The following is a 15,635-nucleotide window of genomic DNA, read 5'->3' as shown; positions in this document are numbered from 1 at the left end:
TCACTCATTTCATTACAAAGTTTCCACTGAAACTCGGCTAACAGGGAGCAGCACACACCTCAAAGTCAACTCTATCAGGTTCTTTGCAGCAGTTGACAAAGAGACATAGATGGAGAACCAAGAGAAACTACTAATCCAGATGCCAAGAGAAAAGAAAGTTCAAGATGAGATAGAAAGTTTAGAATAATCTGAATCCAACCAAGTTAACTGCCTCTGAAAACAAAATTCAAAACTATGCAGAAGAATGTAACAGAACCCCGTCTCTAGAATGTACCATTCACAACAGTAGGAATGCAAACCCAACGAGACAGGAAAAAGTGACTCATACTTGTGAAAAGGCAATCCATAGAAGCCAAATCCAACAGATCGGATGCTGAAACAAGCAGGGAAGGTGTTTAAAGCACCTATTATAATTATTCTCAAGGCTATAAAGATGTCCATAAGGCATGAAAAGATAGAAAAATATCACCAGGGAAACAAATTTTTAGAATGAACCACATGGAAATCTTAGAAATATAACATAACATACAAAATAAAAAAAAAATTCACTGGGTAAAGAAGATACAGGAAAGAGTGAGTGAATTCTTAGGTCAATAGAAATAGAATATCTGAAGTTCAGAGAAAAGAACTTCTGGATAAAAGCCTCAGAAATCTATAAAACAGTATCTTTTTAAAAAGCATGTAAATGGAGGCCTGGAAGGAGAGGAGATAGAAAAGTGAGAAAAAAATTATTTGAAGAAAATATGACCAAAATTTTTCCAAATTTGATGAAAGTAATAATTATACCAATTTAAGAAATCTATCAATATACAGTGAATTCAATGTTGGCACCCAAAAATTATATCCAGGTCCTAATCCCAATAGTTTTGAATGTGATCTTATTTGGAAAGAGGGTCTTTGCAGGTGTGATTAAGTGAAGGATGTCAGGATAAGATCATCCTAGATTTAGGATAGGCCCTAAATCCAAAGACAGTGTCTTTTATAGCTTTTCCATAGTTTGAATTATTTTCTGACAAATGTCAAGATTACCAGTAATTAATTAACTGGTCAATTCAGTGGCATTCAAAAACAACTGGTAGAGTTCCAGCTATGGCAAAGAAAGAATAAATTCACTGGACAAAGCCTCTTGCAGATAACAATATATAAGAAGATGAAATGAAAGAAAAATATCTGAAGACACTGGAATTTGATCAAAAGCAGGGAGAGCCCTGGCCAGTTGGCTCAGCGGTAGAGCGTTGGCCTGGTGTGCGGGGGACCCGGGTTCGATTCCCGGCCAGGCACATAGGAGAAGCTCCCATTTGCTTCTCCACCTCCCCCTTCCTCTCTGTCTCTCTCTTCCCCTCCCGCAGTCAAGGCTCCATTGGAGCAAAGATGGCCCGGGCGCTGGGGATGGCTCCTTGGCCTCTGCCCCAGGCGCTAGAGTGGCTCTGGTCGTGGCAGAGTGACACCCTGAAGGGGCAGAGCATCTCCCCCTGGTGGGCAGAGCGTCGCCCCTGGTGTGTGTGCCGGGTGGATCCCGGTGGGGCGCATGCGGGAGTCTGTCTAACTGTCTCTCCCCGTTTCCAGCTTCAGAAAAAAAAAAAAAAGGCAGGGAGACACTAGGGCACAGCTCTCCCTTGGAAGACCAAAAGTATATAGAATAAAAACAGTAACTTGTGGTGCTTTTTCTGCCTGAGGGTATTCTTGCTTCCTCTCGTTCTATTAGTGGAAAACTGCAGTCTTACCAGTAGTGGAGCTGGCAGAGGAAAAGAGCCTAGAGGTGACAGATGAGCTGGACATTGAGGGACGAAACCCCAAAAGTAAAGTAGCTGCAATGAGTGGTACAATTCTACATCCGCATATAAACTCTACCCAAATTCCTGACTGACTATAAACTTTACATGTGCTGGGAAGACCACAGAGTGCCTAATGTAGAAGTGGCCATTAAAAAGTGAGGAATCCATTAAGATCTGTAAGTCTGCTATGGTTTCTTTTCTTTTTTATTGATTTTATTGGGGGTAACATTGGTTAATGAAATTATTTAGATATCAGGTGCACAATTCTATAACACGTCATTTGTATTGTATTGTGTGACCATCACCTCACATCTCCTCCCATCACTACTGCTATGTTTTTAATAGAGTGCAGTCTCCAAAGTGCACATAACTTGACTGCTAGAAAGCTAAAGCTTTGCTGGACTGAAGTATCTGTAGACACGGGGCTGGTGGATCAGCTGAAAATTTAGGAGGAGGGCGGAAAGGCTGGAAGCTAAGAAATGCAAAGAGGGTGGGCTCCAGAACCTGAGAGTAAACTCAGCCCAAATAATTCTGCAGGCACCAGGAAGACTACAACCGAAAAAGCAGCAGCTGGAAGCTGAAAGAACTACGTGGGGATGTCATCAACTAAGGAACGTCACTATGGGGGAGGCAAAGCTTGCACTTCAGTTCACACAACTGGGTTCTAGACCCTTTGGTCTAGAACAAAAACAATAATTTGCAAAAGAAAAAATGATAAAACTAAACCACACAGAACAACCATCATTCAGAACTCTCTGAAATTTGGCTGAATTAAAGTCCTAAAACTAGGGAATTAAAGAAGCCACATTGAGACTGGTAGGAGTGTGGAGAATGGGATAGGCTCGTCTTATACTTACATGTGGCCCACCCAAGCAGTTTTCAGTGGCTTTTCCACACAAATGTCCTGTCTTGACTCATGTTTCAGAGTTTTCTAAAATCTCTCAAACAAGCAGCACCTAGCCTCAGTGTGTTCTGTACCTCTTATTAAATAGCACCAAGCCCAGGCCCTGACCAGTTTGCTCAGTGGTAGAGCACTGACATGGTTTATGAAAGTCCCAGGTCACTCAGGAAAGGTGACCATCTACTTCTCCCTCCTCTTCTCTCTTTCTTGCTCTCTCTTCTCCTCCCACAGCCATGGCTCAATTGAGTCAAGCATGTCGGCCCCAGGCGCTAAGGATGGCTCCCTTGAGCCTCTACCTCAGGCACTAAAAATAGCTCAGTTGCGAGCATGGGCCCAGATGGGCAGAACATTAACCCCACATGTGGGTTGCTGGGGTAAACCCTGGTTGGGGGTGCATGCGAGAGCCTGTCTCTGTATCTTCCCTACTGTCACTTAAAAATCAATAGCCCCAAGCCCAGCATGAGCAGCAGCCAGCCTTGGTTCACAGCTTGGCCTTGCCTAGGCACCTACAAGCTCAGCACAAGTAGCAGCTTTCTGCAGGTCACTTTGTAGCTTATGCCAGGCAAAACACAGGTGGTGGCTAACCTTGACCTTCTCCTCCTAGGAGGTTCCAGAACAGCACACCCAAAAATTACAGTAATTGAAATGAAAAGTTGATTATATGGGCTCAATAGCCAGTTGGAGAATATAGAGGGAAGAATCAGTAAAATTGAAAATAGATCAGTAGAAGTCTCTTAACCCAAAAGATGGAGAAAAATTAACAGTCCCAGAGACCTGACAATATCAAGAGGCCCAACATATGTGTAACGAGCTCTCAAAGGATAGGACAGAAAAAAGGGTAGAAAAATTTTTAAAAGAAGTGGCCCAAAACTTTACAAAGCCAGTAAAAAACATCATATTATCATTCTAAGAGCTAAATGAATTCCAAGAAGGATTAAAAACAATCCTAGATAAAGCATATCCAAATTGGTGAAACCAAAGATAAATAGAATATCTTAATAGTAGATAGAGTAAAACAACACATGACATACATGGTACAGAAACAGCTGGCCATCTTCTGGAAAAATAAAACCTCAAACCTCACCCATACCATGTACAAAAAATTAATTTTAAGTGGATCTTACAATTAAACATAAAAGCAAAACCATAAAAAGTCTAGGAAAAAAGTAAATCTTTGCAACCCTGGGGTAGTCAAAGATTTCTTACATATGACCCAAAAGGCACAAACTACATGAGAAAAAATGGAAAACTAAACATCGAAACTGAAAAATTTCTTTTCAACTTTTCAAAAGATGCCATTAAGATAACAAAAAAGTCATAGGTAGGACGATAACATTAGTAATACAAAGGACTTTCCTCCAGAATATATTTTTTAAAACTCTTATAACTCTAAGAAAAAATAATTCAATTAAAAACTGGGCAAAAGATGTGGATATTTCAAAAAGATATATAATTGACCAATAAACACAGTAGAAAGAAGCTCGTATTGTTGGTCATCAGTGAAATACAAATTAAAATATCAATGAAATGAAATATCACTGTACCATTCACAGAATAAGATTGATCACATCAATGTATGAAACCCACACACATTGTTGACAGAAATGTAATGATACAACACACTGGAAAAGAATCTAATAATTTCTTATAAATTTCTATGCACACTTACCACATGACCCATTCAAATTCCACTCCAAGGTTATTTTTCCAAGACAATTAGTAATATGTCTGCACAAAATCTTGTACATGAATTTTCATAAACAGCTTTATTCATAACAGCCCCAAACTGAAAATAAATGTCCACCAGTGGTAACCTGATAATCTGTGGTATATATCCATATATTAACTAGTACTTAGTAATAAAAAGGAACAAACTGCTGATATATATAACATGGACAAATCTCAGAAATATTACAGTGAGTCAAAGAAGCCAGACACAAAATTGTGCCTGCCATATGGTTCCATTCTTATGAAATTCCCGAAAAGACAAAACTAATCTTTAGTGACAAAAGGATATCCTTGTCACCTAAAGCCATGGGAAGAGGGGGAAACAGGCTGCAAAGAGGCACCAGGGAAGTTCTCACAGTAATGGAAATATTCCCATCTTGCCTGTGGTGGTAGTTACACGGTTGCCTACATTTTTCAAAACTCATCAAAGTGTACAATTAAGTGTGTTTTATTATTTGTAAATTATACATCAATAAGGTTGATTAAAACTACACTTAAAAAGTGTAGTTATCTTTGATACAACAGTTAAGACACTAAGTCATTGCTTATATATCTCACAAATAATTTATCTCACAATTAATTTCCAAGCCACTGTTAACCTTAGGATACTAACACCATTTGAATTTATCAGAGGCACTCAAACGTGACTCTCTGCCCTTCCACCCGTCTACCCCCAACTCCACATTCTGTTCTAATGTTAGTTCCATGAAGGCAGAGACCTTGCCTGAATTTATGCTACATCCTCAGTGCCAACAAGTGTACCAGGTTCATGGCAGGTGCTCAATATATTTTGGTTGAATTAATAAATAAATGAAGCCCTCCCATGTTAAGTGTTCATCAGGATCAATAATACTAACTAATCTCTCCTAAGCTGTGCCCAGTTTTCCTGGACAATCTTCTACTTCTGTGGCTTCAGTGACATCTGTGTAAAAATAACTGTGTGTTCGACTCCTCTTGCTAATCACTGGACCTGTTACTACTGCTTAGTGGACAGCTCCATTTGAAAGTCCCACAGATGACTCAAATTTCATGTCTAAAATGGAACGTATTAACTTCCTCTAAGTTTATTCATGTCATCCACACTAAAAATAAAACCTTGCCTCCAACAAGTCATTCATATTAGCTTCCTCTCAAATGCTTGATAGAATAGTCTATTTATCCTCGCAAAGTCTCCATGTACTCTTCAACCCTTAACCCTGGTTTCCACCCTGAGCAGGCCAGCAAAAGCATCCTCACAGAAGGTGGCACAGGAGATTATTTCCTCAATTAAATGACTTGTCTCATAGACAACTCTACTTAGCCCCTCTCCTCTATGCCCCCAGCTTTGCTTTAATTTAATCTCCTGGATTTGTGCAAAATCACTCTAATTATTATTATTATTATTATTATTATTATTATTTTGTCTTTTTCCAAGTTAGAAGCAGGGAGGCAGTCAGGCAGACTCCCGCATGCGCCCGACCAGGATCCACCCAGCATGCCTACCAGGGGGCGATGCTCTACCCATCTGGGACATTGCTCCATTGAGGCTGGAGCCATTCTAGTGCCTGAGGTGGAGGCTATCAGTGCCCAAGGCCAACTTTGCTCCAATGGAGCTTTGGCTGCGAGAGGGGAAGAGGGAGATAAAGAGGAAGGAGAGGGGGAGGGGTGGAGAAGCAGATGGACGCTTCTCCTGTGTGCCCTGACCAGAAATTGAACCCAGGACTTCCACATGCCTGGCCAACACTCTACCGCTGAGCTAACGGGCCAGGGCCATCTAATTAATCTTTCCACCACCAATCTTTTTTGGTCTAGTTTATCTTTCTCATTGCTTACTAAATTATCTTTCTAAAATAGAAAACCCATGTCACTACCTTTCAAAAATAAGTGAGCATTCTCTGCCTAACAGCTAAAATTTAAACTGCCAGCCACATACACGTTTTCAGCCTCCTGCCAGCCTCTGCTACTTTGATCACCAGGCATTTTCTAAAATACCACGCCCTCGGTCTTCAGTTCTTAGCTGCTTTGGCCTGCAATTCCTTTTCTTCTTATCCACCTTAAAATTCGATGTGCTCTTCAAACCTTATTTCAAATGTCTCCTCTGCTCTGAATTCTTCCCTAATGCCTTCAGTCAGAGATCTTCATTCCCATTTATGATTCTTGATACATGTAACCACACCTCAAGTGAACACTTGTCAGGTTACATTTACTATCACACTTGTTGTATGGGCATCACATACATTATTTCATGCAATATACTAGAAATCTTTCATTCTTTTTGTCACACACTGATCCCTGGAGAGAGGACTAATTTGTGGTAATAGTCAATCTTCTGCATATTGACTTTTTACCTGTCTGTGTCCAACTTGACCATACCTCCTCTTGTGCCCATTGCTTGGCATACTACCAGCAGGTGTAGATACTTAGTATTTTTCCAGTGTGAATAAACGAATGTTCCACTTCCTGTTCTTCAGCTGAATCAACTCCAGAATTCAATAGGATGACGTCCTATAGCCAGATTAATTTTCATATCCCTGTGATTCTTCACATACATACTGCAACTACTGAAAACTATTCTTAATGTAGTATCTACTATTTTTCTCTTAGCTGTGAACTTTGCATCATTTTCCAAAAGTAGCACCTGTTTTGGGATGTTCTAAATGTTCCATTTTAGAACTTAATTCTGAACTTTTATACTCTTTTAAAAAGGTGACAATATTACAGATAAAAACATTTCAAAAGTGTTTCAAGTATCTCTTATCTCTGACAGCTAAATCTGCTTTTTGATGTGACTATGTGATGAGCGAAGAGCTTTCTAGAACCTAAAAGCTATCTGGGTTTAAAATTAATTAATTACTTCACATAGGGAAACAAGTAAGCTGATTACTAATAGGATGTTTTGCTTGGGTAGTCCCTCAAATGTGTATTTACATAATAAAATTGTATTTTAGAACAAAATCCCATGTTCTGATCATATTAAAAGAACTAAAACTTATTTTTATTTTTTGTATTTTTTCTGTAGTGAGAAATGGGGAGGTAGATAAACACTCCCACTTGTGCCTGGTTGGGATCCACCCAGCATGCCCACTAGGGGGCAATGCTCCATTGCAACTGGAGCCAATCTAGCACCTGAGGTGGAGACCATGGAGCCATTCTCAGCGCCGGGGCCAACTTTGCTCCAATGGAGCCTTGGCTGCAGGAGGGGAAGAGAGAGATAGAGAGAAAGGAGAGAGGGAAGGTGGAGAAGCAGATGGGCACTTCTCCTGTGTGCCCTGGCCAGGAATCGAACCCGGGACTACTACACACTAGGCTGATGCTCTACCACTAAGCAACCCAGCCAGGGCAAAAGAGCTAGAACTTTTAAATGACTCAGACTCAGTTGTGTATATAATTGGAGGGCATAAATAAGTGTGTTAATAAAATCTAAAAGGATTTGGACCTCTACCACAAACTAGCCCTACCTATAAGAATCAGTCTCTAAACATTGTACAAATGTTTCACTTAAAATAAAGATTTGAAATAAAAACAAAAAAATAAAATAGCCTGACCAGGCAGTGGCACAGTGGATAGAGCATTGGACTGGGACCCAGAGGACCCAAGTTCAAAACCCCAAGGTCGCCAGCTTGAGCGCGGGCTCACCAGCTTGAGTATGGGGTCACTGGCTTGAGCATGGGATAGTAGACATGACCCCATGGTCACTAGCTTGAGCCCAAAGGTCACTGGCTTGAAGCTCAAGGTCGCTGGATTGAGCCCAAGGTCACTGGCTTGAGCAAAGGGTCACTCACTCTGCAGTGGCCCCTCAGGCAAGGCACATATGAGAAAGCAATCAATGAACAATTAAGGAGCTGCAACAAGAATTGATGCGTCTCATCTCCCTTCCTGTCTGCCTGTCCCTATCTCTCCCTCTCTCTGACTCTCTGTCTCCACCAAAAATAAATACATACATACATACATACATACATACATACATACATAATAAAATAAAATAAAGATTTGTTAGCAAAAAATGTACCAGGCACTTCTGCTTGGTCACAAAATAATGTATGCAATGACTTCTCCACCTTCTGCTGTAGATTAGGTCAGTCGCTGAATGTCAGTTTTGTTACCTTGTCACCCACACATCTCCTAAGGGAAGCATGTCTCTGGAAGGTCAGAGCACTTTTCAGGGTGCACAAACCCTTTACAGGCAGTATTCCACATGTTATTCTCCTTCTCAGAGGTGTCCTGGGTGAGTAGAGAACAATCATAAAATTTAAGCTACTGTCATTTACAAAAAAAACCCAAAAAACAAAAAATATAGCCAAAAGCTTTAAATAGGGAAATAGTCATTTCAACACCACCTAAAATGAGTATAGGCATATAAATTTGAGCCTGACAGGCCAGCTCCTGACGGCTTCTACAACTGAGCTCCTAAGAAAAAGTCACGTGACTGCCAGTCTTTTCTAGTGAAAAGAGTTGTAATTCACCTTTAGATGAACAATAATTTTTTGGTCTTCAAAGACTTGATTTTCAAATAATGTCAACTAGAGTTCTCATGCTGAGTTGAAATCTCTTCTGATACAAACAGAAAAGGCTACCAATGCTCTATTTGGGGGGACACATCAAGACAGTCATTCTTCCTGCAGCACAGGGTTGGTTTCAGGACCACATCAAAGTCCCTGTGGCAGGAACGGCTCTCTCTGGGTTTGTACATTACTTTCTCTTTGAAATGTCTTGTATGTCTTACTATGTATGTACTGAGGCCAACACTCTGGAAGAGTGTCTTTGTTCTTTCGAGTTCCACAACTACGTTCTGTGGCGATTTCAGGTCAAGTTAGTCCTGAATAGTTTATGTTGACGCTTACCAGTATTTGTTATTCATTATGGCATGTTTTTATGTGCATCACGATTTCTTTCTTCAAATGTAATGTTTTTCTCTATCAAGTTATAAATTTTAGCATAATGAATTGATCTGGTGTAATTCCACTGGTTTTGATGAAAGTACAATTATGTGATATGTAGTTTGCATACCCCTTCACAGAGGAGGGGCTGGTTTGGAACCTGTAACTATAAAATGAGCCTGCTATAATCATATTAAACTTCACAAAAGGATACATTTCAATTGAAATGTATTAAGTTTGAATTATATCTGAAAAGAGAGTTTCTGAGTAGATGTTTCAAATAAGTAGAAGTATTGACATTCTCATCCAGCCAGAAATGGCATCAGTATATCCAAAACTCACTATAATGAGAAGCCTCTCTATAAAACACGCCTTAAGTAAACCAATTAACCTAATTATGGTTTTAGCCCTGGCTGGTTTGCTCAGTGGTAGAGCATCAGCTCAGCATGTGGATGTCCTGCGTTGATTCTCAGTCAAGGCACACAGGAAAAGTGCCCATCTGCTTCTCTATCCCTCCCCCTCTCGCTTCTCTCTCTCTCTTCCCCTCCTGCAGCCATGGCTCAATTGGAGCAAGTGGGCCCCAAGTACCGAGGATGGCTCCAGGGCCTCCTCCTTAGGTACTAACAAGGGCTCAGTTGCTGAGCATGGAGCAATGCCCCAGATGGGCAGAGCATCACCACCTAGAGCAGTGGTCGGCGGCAAACTGCAGCTCACGAGCTACATGCGGCTCTTTGGCCCCTTGAATGTGGCTCTTCCACAAAATACCACATGCAGGTGCTACCTCGATAAGGAATGTACCTACCTATATAGTTTAAGTTAAAAAAATTTGGCTCTCAAGAGAAAGTCCAATCGTTGTACTGTTGATATTTGGCTCAGCTGACTAATGAGTTTGCTGACCACTGGTAGAGGGCTTGCTGGGTGGATCCTGGTTGGGGAGCATGCAGGAGTCTGTCTTTCTGCTTCCCCTCCTTTCACTGAATTGAAAAAAAAAAGTCTAATTATTGTTTAACGGAAACACCAACTAAGTGCTTCTTTATATTTGTTACGTGAAAAAGAAACAAATCTAGTTTATCATATTTTACTCTGAAGGTTTTAATAACAAGTTGGCTCAAAGGATGACAGTAACTAGGAGGAGCACAGAATCGTAAACTGAAATTAAATCCACCTAGAAAGAATAATTTACTAAAATACAGTCAGCCCTCCATATCCATGGGTTCCTTGTCCATGGATTCAACCAACCGCATATGGTAAATATTTGAAAAGAAGGTTACATGGTTGCTGACAGGTACTATGTAGTCAGGCCGATGATGGCTGCATCTTTACTGAACATGTACAGGCTGCTTTCTTGTCGTTACCCCCTAAACAACACAGTATACCCACTACTTCCATAGCATTCACACTGCAATAGGTAGCATGAGTAATCTAGAGATGATTTAAAGTATACCAGAGGGTGTGTGTAGGGTATAGGCAAATACTAGTCCATTTTATATGGAAGAAGAACCAGTTTTCTACAAATCCCAAAGGACAACTGTAATTCATTTTCAAGCTAGTCATTTTTTAATGACTAGTTTAAACAAAGAAATTGCTTACATTTAATTACACAAAGAGGGTTTTAACATAAGTACTATGGAAAATCATACTGAAGATATAAAAGCTTAGAATGTAAATTAAAACATAAAAAAGTATTCTACTTTAGCTCAAATGTACAGCATTTCAAGAATGTCTCTCCCATAATAATTTTCTTTAAAAAGCCACATGATTTTGATACATTTTGGCATTATAATTAAAGAGCATCAGATTACACAACAAAAAGCCCTAAACACTGTGGTATGAGTATAATTTCAACTGAGTTTTTATGAAACACATAAAAGTTATAGAAGCATTCTGACTGAAGCATAAAGTCTGAGTTTTGCAGAATGAATGACATAAAACCTGGGAGGGGAGGTGGAGGAGAGTATGGGGGGATAAATGGTGGTGGTCAAAGACTTGACTGGGGGGGGCAGGGGACACACAGTATAGTGGACAGAGATGCGTGATGGAGTTGAGCACCTCAAACCTGTATATTTGTGTTAACCAGTGTTACCCCAACAAACTCAATTTAAAAAAATAATAATAAAACAATGATTAAAACATTCAAGTGTTAAAAGAGGATAATTAAAATGCATTCAATGAAACTGCAGAGAAATCAACATTTGTTTATGACAAAGATCCAAAAGCTTGCTTCTGAAATGTGATTGAAAACTTTAGGTGAGCCCAAGCAAGGATAAAAGAATTACCAAGAATATCCAAGTGTTCAGTCACATTCTGCTCTGTGAAGTCAGCTTTATTAATAACTTTAATTGTATAATAATTTAAATTATTTTATAGACTTATGCAAAAGAATGTGAGCTTAATACCTACATTCTGGGGAGCAAATAAGCTTTTTGTGTCTTATGAATTTTAATTAAAATTAAATAATGAAAAAAATTAGAAGTTAAAACAACTTAGTTTTCAGTACACTAATTTTACTTTGTAATACAAGATAGCTGTCACATCAAATTTCAATACAATATTCAGTAAGCAATAATATCTATGTAGTAGTGTACAATAACAAAATAAAAAATACTAACCTAGAAACACAGTAAAAGAATTTATTGTTTTTCAGCTCCAGAAATAAAAATAAGAGAATAGCATGTAACCCATAACAAGCTGGCCCTATAATTTCTAAGCTATTGTCCAATTGAAACATTTAAGAAACAGAAACAGTCTACTTGTTTTTCTACCAGGTAAATATACCTGAGGAAGTTACCTATAAAGGAATAGGCTTTAAAACTCTTAATCACAAAGAACCTTCTAGTGTGATGTGAAGGTGGGGCTGTATCTCACAGGACACTAAGCCATTTCCCACAGAGCCTGGTCACTGCTCAGCTGTAGGATGTGGTCCATCAGAGAGACAATATTCCATCAACACCAAGCTCATTCGACCAAAGAAGTCTGTTTAGATCCATTAGGAGATAAAAGTCACAGTACACAAATTTGGAAATGTTTAACTTGTCTATAAATAATGAATATTATATGCGTATAAACTTTAAGAAAAAGATCTGAGCAGTCAGCCCAATAATGGGGAAATCAGGCTACATTTTGACTAAAGTAAAGATATGTTCAAATTATCATGTTTTCATTGCTGAGGAGTAACAAATAAATACAAATAAAAGATTGAAGCAGCAAAGTGACAGCTACCATAATAATATCTCCAAGCAAAAAATCTATTAGAGTTTGAGTGCCGTTTGTGCTTTTTCCTAAAAAATACAGTGCTACTCTCAGATGTTTCTAAATGACTCGATTTGTAAATAAGCAGTGAATTTCTTCTCATGACAGTTTATTTCTAGTTCATCCTATGCACATCATACAGAGAACTAAAAATTACTTAGCTTTTGCCCAGTACTTTAACTATTTGAATCAAAGTCTTTATTGTGAACAGTGATTTATTGTCATTCTTATAATAAACAAAACCAAATTCTAAAATTTAATTTTATGCATTTAAAATTTCAGATGACAGAACCAATAATTAATAACAGCTTCTTTAATTTCCTATTAAGTCTAATTAAAAACACTAATAACTACCTGGCAATAGATCTGAACAAATCCACTCCCTATGGGGGGAAAGAAACATGCAACCCCCCCCACTCCCAAAACATTTGATCTTCTTTCTTATATTGTACCTAAACTTGTAAAATTTGTATAAATACATGATTATTCTACATAATACAGAGCTGCTAGAGCATTTTAAAATAAAGTTACAGTTTTTGGTCTTAAGGAATAAGACTAAGATGGAAAAGGGGATGAAAATAGTGGGATCTGAGGGAGCAAGACCCACCCACACACAAACACACTGTAGTTCATCCGGCAGCCAGCCACAGGTCAGCACGTGATCTTCCAGGAAACCAAGAAATCAGAGCACAGGTGTTTCCTCTTCCTAAAGTTAACAATTCTATTAAAACTTCTATCCATACAGGATTGTTGGTTTGTTTCTCTTTTTTTCAAAAGGGAACAAAGAATAAATAGGGGAAAAAAAGTGTATGTCCCCAAATTAATATACACAACCAGTTAAGTGGACTAATGCTAGTTTTAGACTCCCCAGTGAAACAAAATGGTTGGTACCATCTGAGGCAGGTGCTCCTGACACTCAAAACATGATCCATTCAAACAAATACATGTTGTTATGCCTCAAACAACTAGTAAGCATTTCAGGTTGTTCTGATACCATTTTTAATTAATTCCATAAGATACCAGACTTCTAGGATGTTGTACCTTAATGATATGCTGAATCATTACTAGCAATAGAATGTTAAATTCAAAACTGTTATGAAAGTAAAAGCATCATTGGAAAAACTCAACCTCACTGTATAAAGAGGGAGAACTTAGGGCTCAACACTACTGCCAAATGTATGCAGGCAGAATTTTTGTTTGTGGAAAATAGATGTATCCAATTAAGACCAACTGAATACACAGCAGAGAATAAAAAAAGGTTAAAAAAAGAAGAAGAAGAAAAGAAAGAAACGGGAAGAAGAAAAATGGAGGAGAGCCAGGCAGCAAAAGAATAACTAACTGGGCAGAATGAAAATATATATAAAAGACAATGAGATGTGTGTAGATGGGTCTCTTTTCTGTCGTTTGTGTTCCTAACAATTTACAATGTAAGTGCCAAATGGGTTACACTAGCAGACAAGGATGAGCTTTCTGATGAATAGAGATGAAGGATTTGGAGCTAATGAGTTGTTTTGTTTCCTTGTTTTTGTTTTTGCTTTTAATTCATACCTGGAAGCCTTGAATCCTTGCTAAATATTCCAGCTGTTTTGAAGGTTGTACTGCAGAACAAGGGGGAGGAGGAGAACTTCCTTTTAACCCTATGGCTTCCACCGTAGGAGATGTTCCATTCATAAGGAGTTCCCTGGCAATTGTGGCTGAACTATTCGAGGTGGGAGATATACTGAAGAAAGAACTGGAGGGTTGGTTCATATCTTTGGGTGACAAATAGCCTAGGGTAGTGCCAGAGATTACTTTGTGGCGGCTGGCTTCCATCTCTTGATAAACATCAGGAGACAAATGAAGAATTCCTTTTGGAGCTATAAATAAAATGAATGAAGATTGTTATTACACTTGAGAATAATTGAACTAGAAACATGTTATAACATTATTAACTCAACAATTTCCATTGGTGCGGTAACAAAGCAAGAAACACTGTCCACCAAGCACCCTCCTCTATTTGCTGAGGCAACTGCAGTCTCCATGTAGAGGTAAATGATGGATGTTTCCATATTCCTAGAATCAGATATTTGAAAGATCCAACAAAGTGATTTTAGTGAAATGTGTATATGGTAGGGAAGCTGTGGTAGGAAAAGGGTAAACAGTTTGTGGACACACGGTGGAGAATCATTAGAAATATGCAGTGTCTTCACCCTGTAATTTCATATTTTATGAGCTTATAAAAGAGACACAAAACCCCTAAATATGCGGCAATTGAGACACAGCAGGTAGGATGAATGCTGGGTCAACCCTAATCTGAGCTATCAACTCAGATATCCAATGGCTACTGGTGTTCTCCTCTTCACAGACAACTCTAACTCCAAACGTGCCAAAAAGTGACAGAGCCTCTTCTTTTCCAAATTGACACTGTCTCCTATCTTGGTTACATCATTATGATATCACTGACTATCTGCTCAGTTCCCCAACTGAAACTCCTGGTTACCCTTTGATTTACACACAAATTAGTAGTTATCACGTTCAGTTTAGAATTTGTCTCTTCATCATCAAGTGCATCATAGTTCGAGCCGTGCCATGGACAGGTTGTGATATCAAAAGGAGTGAGTCTGGGCTATGCTATCAGGTGGTGGAGTTGTAGTTACTACATAAAAGCAGCACTTTCTGCCTGATCAGGCAGTGGAGCAGTGGATAGAGCATCGGACTGGGACCCAGGTTCAAAAGCTCAAGGTCGCCGGCTTGACCACAGGCTCATCTGGTTTGAGCAAGGCTTACCAGCTTGAGCCCAAGATCGCTGGCTTGAGCAAGGGGTCACTTGGTCTGCTGTAGCCCCCCCCCCCCCCAATCAAGGCACATATGAGAAAGCAATCAATGAAAACCTAAGGTGCTGCAACGAAGAATTGATGCTTCTCATCTCTCTCCCTTCCTGTCTGTCTGTCCCTCTCTCTATCTCTGTCACAAAAAAAAAAAAAGAAGAGGAAGCACTTTCCTCTGACTACTATCCATCTCAGAGATGTTTCAAACCATATTTCACACTGCTTGTTCTACTGTCTTTGGATTGGATAGTAACAACTCATAACTCATACTGTCTTTCAAAATTAACAAATCTTTCTTTTGAAATTATTAATAAATCAC

At 39.1% G+C, this 15,635-nt stretch overlaps 1 protein-coding gene across 9 annotated transcripts in view; it reads right to left on the bottom strand.

Annotated features, from left to right (window-relative positions):
• STAU2 (staufen double-stranded RNA binding protein 2) overlaps positions 1 to 15,635 on the bottom strand; it is a 295,381-nt gene that overhangs the window by 131,518 nt on the left and 148,228 nt on the right. For 8 of the 9 annotated variants that reach the window (XM_066378875.1, XM_066378872.1, XM_066378874.1 and 5 more), the window contains one exon: positions 14,058 to 14,365. In XM_066378875.1, coding sequence (XP_066234972.1) covers positions 14,058 to 14,365 — 308 coding nt within the window. Of the gene's footprint in view, positions 1 to 13,058; positions 13,216 to 14,057; positions 14,366 to 15,635 lie in introns of those variants that run through there. The other variant, XM_066378878.1, reaches the window with a different exon arrangement.

The sequence above is a fragment of the Saccopteryx leptura genome, chromosome 3 (assembly GCF_036850995.1).
Source record: "Saccopteryx leptura isolate mSacLep1 chromosome 3, mSacLep1_pri_phased_curated, whole genome shotgun sequence".
Lineage (NCBI taxonomy): Eukaryota > Metazoa > Chordata > Mammalia > Chiroptera > Emballonuridae > Saccopteryx > Saccopteryx leptura.
The sequence above is the reverse complement of the archived record's forward strand: the minus strand, read 5'-3'. Positions and strand labels throughout refer to the sequence as shown.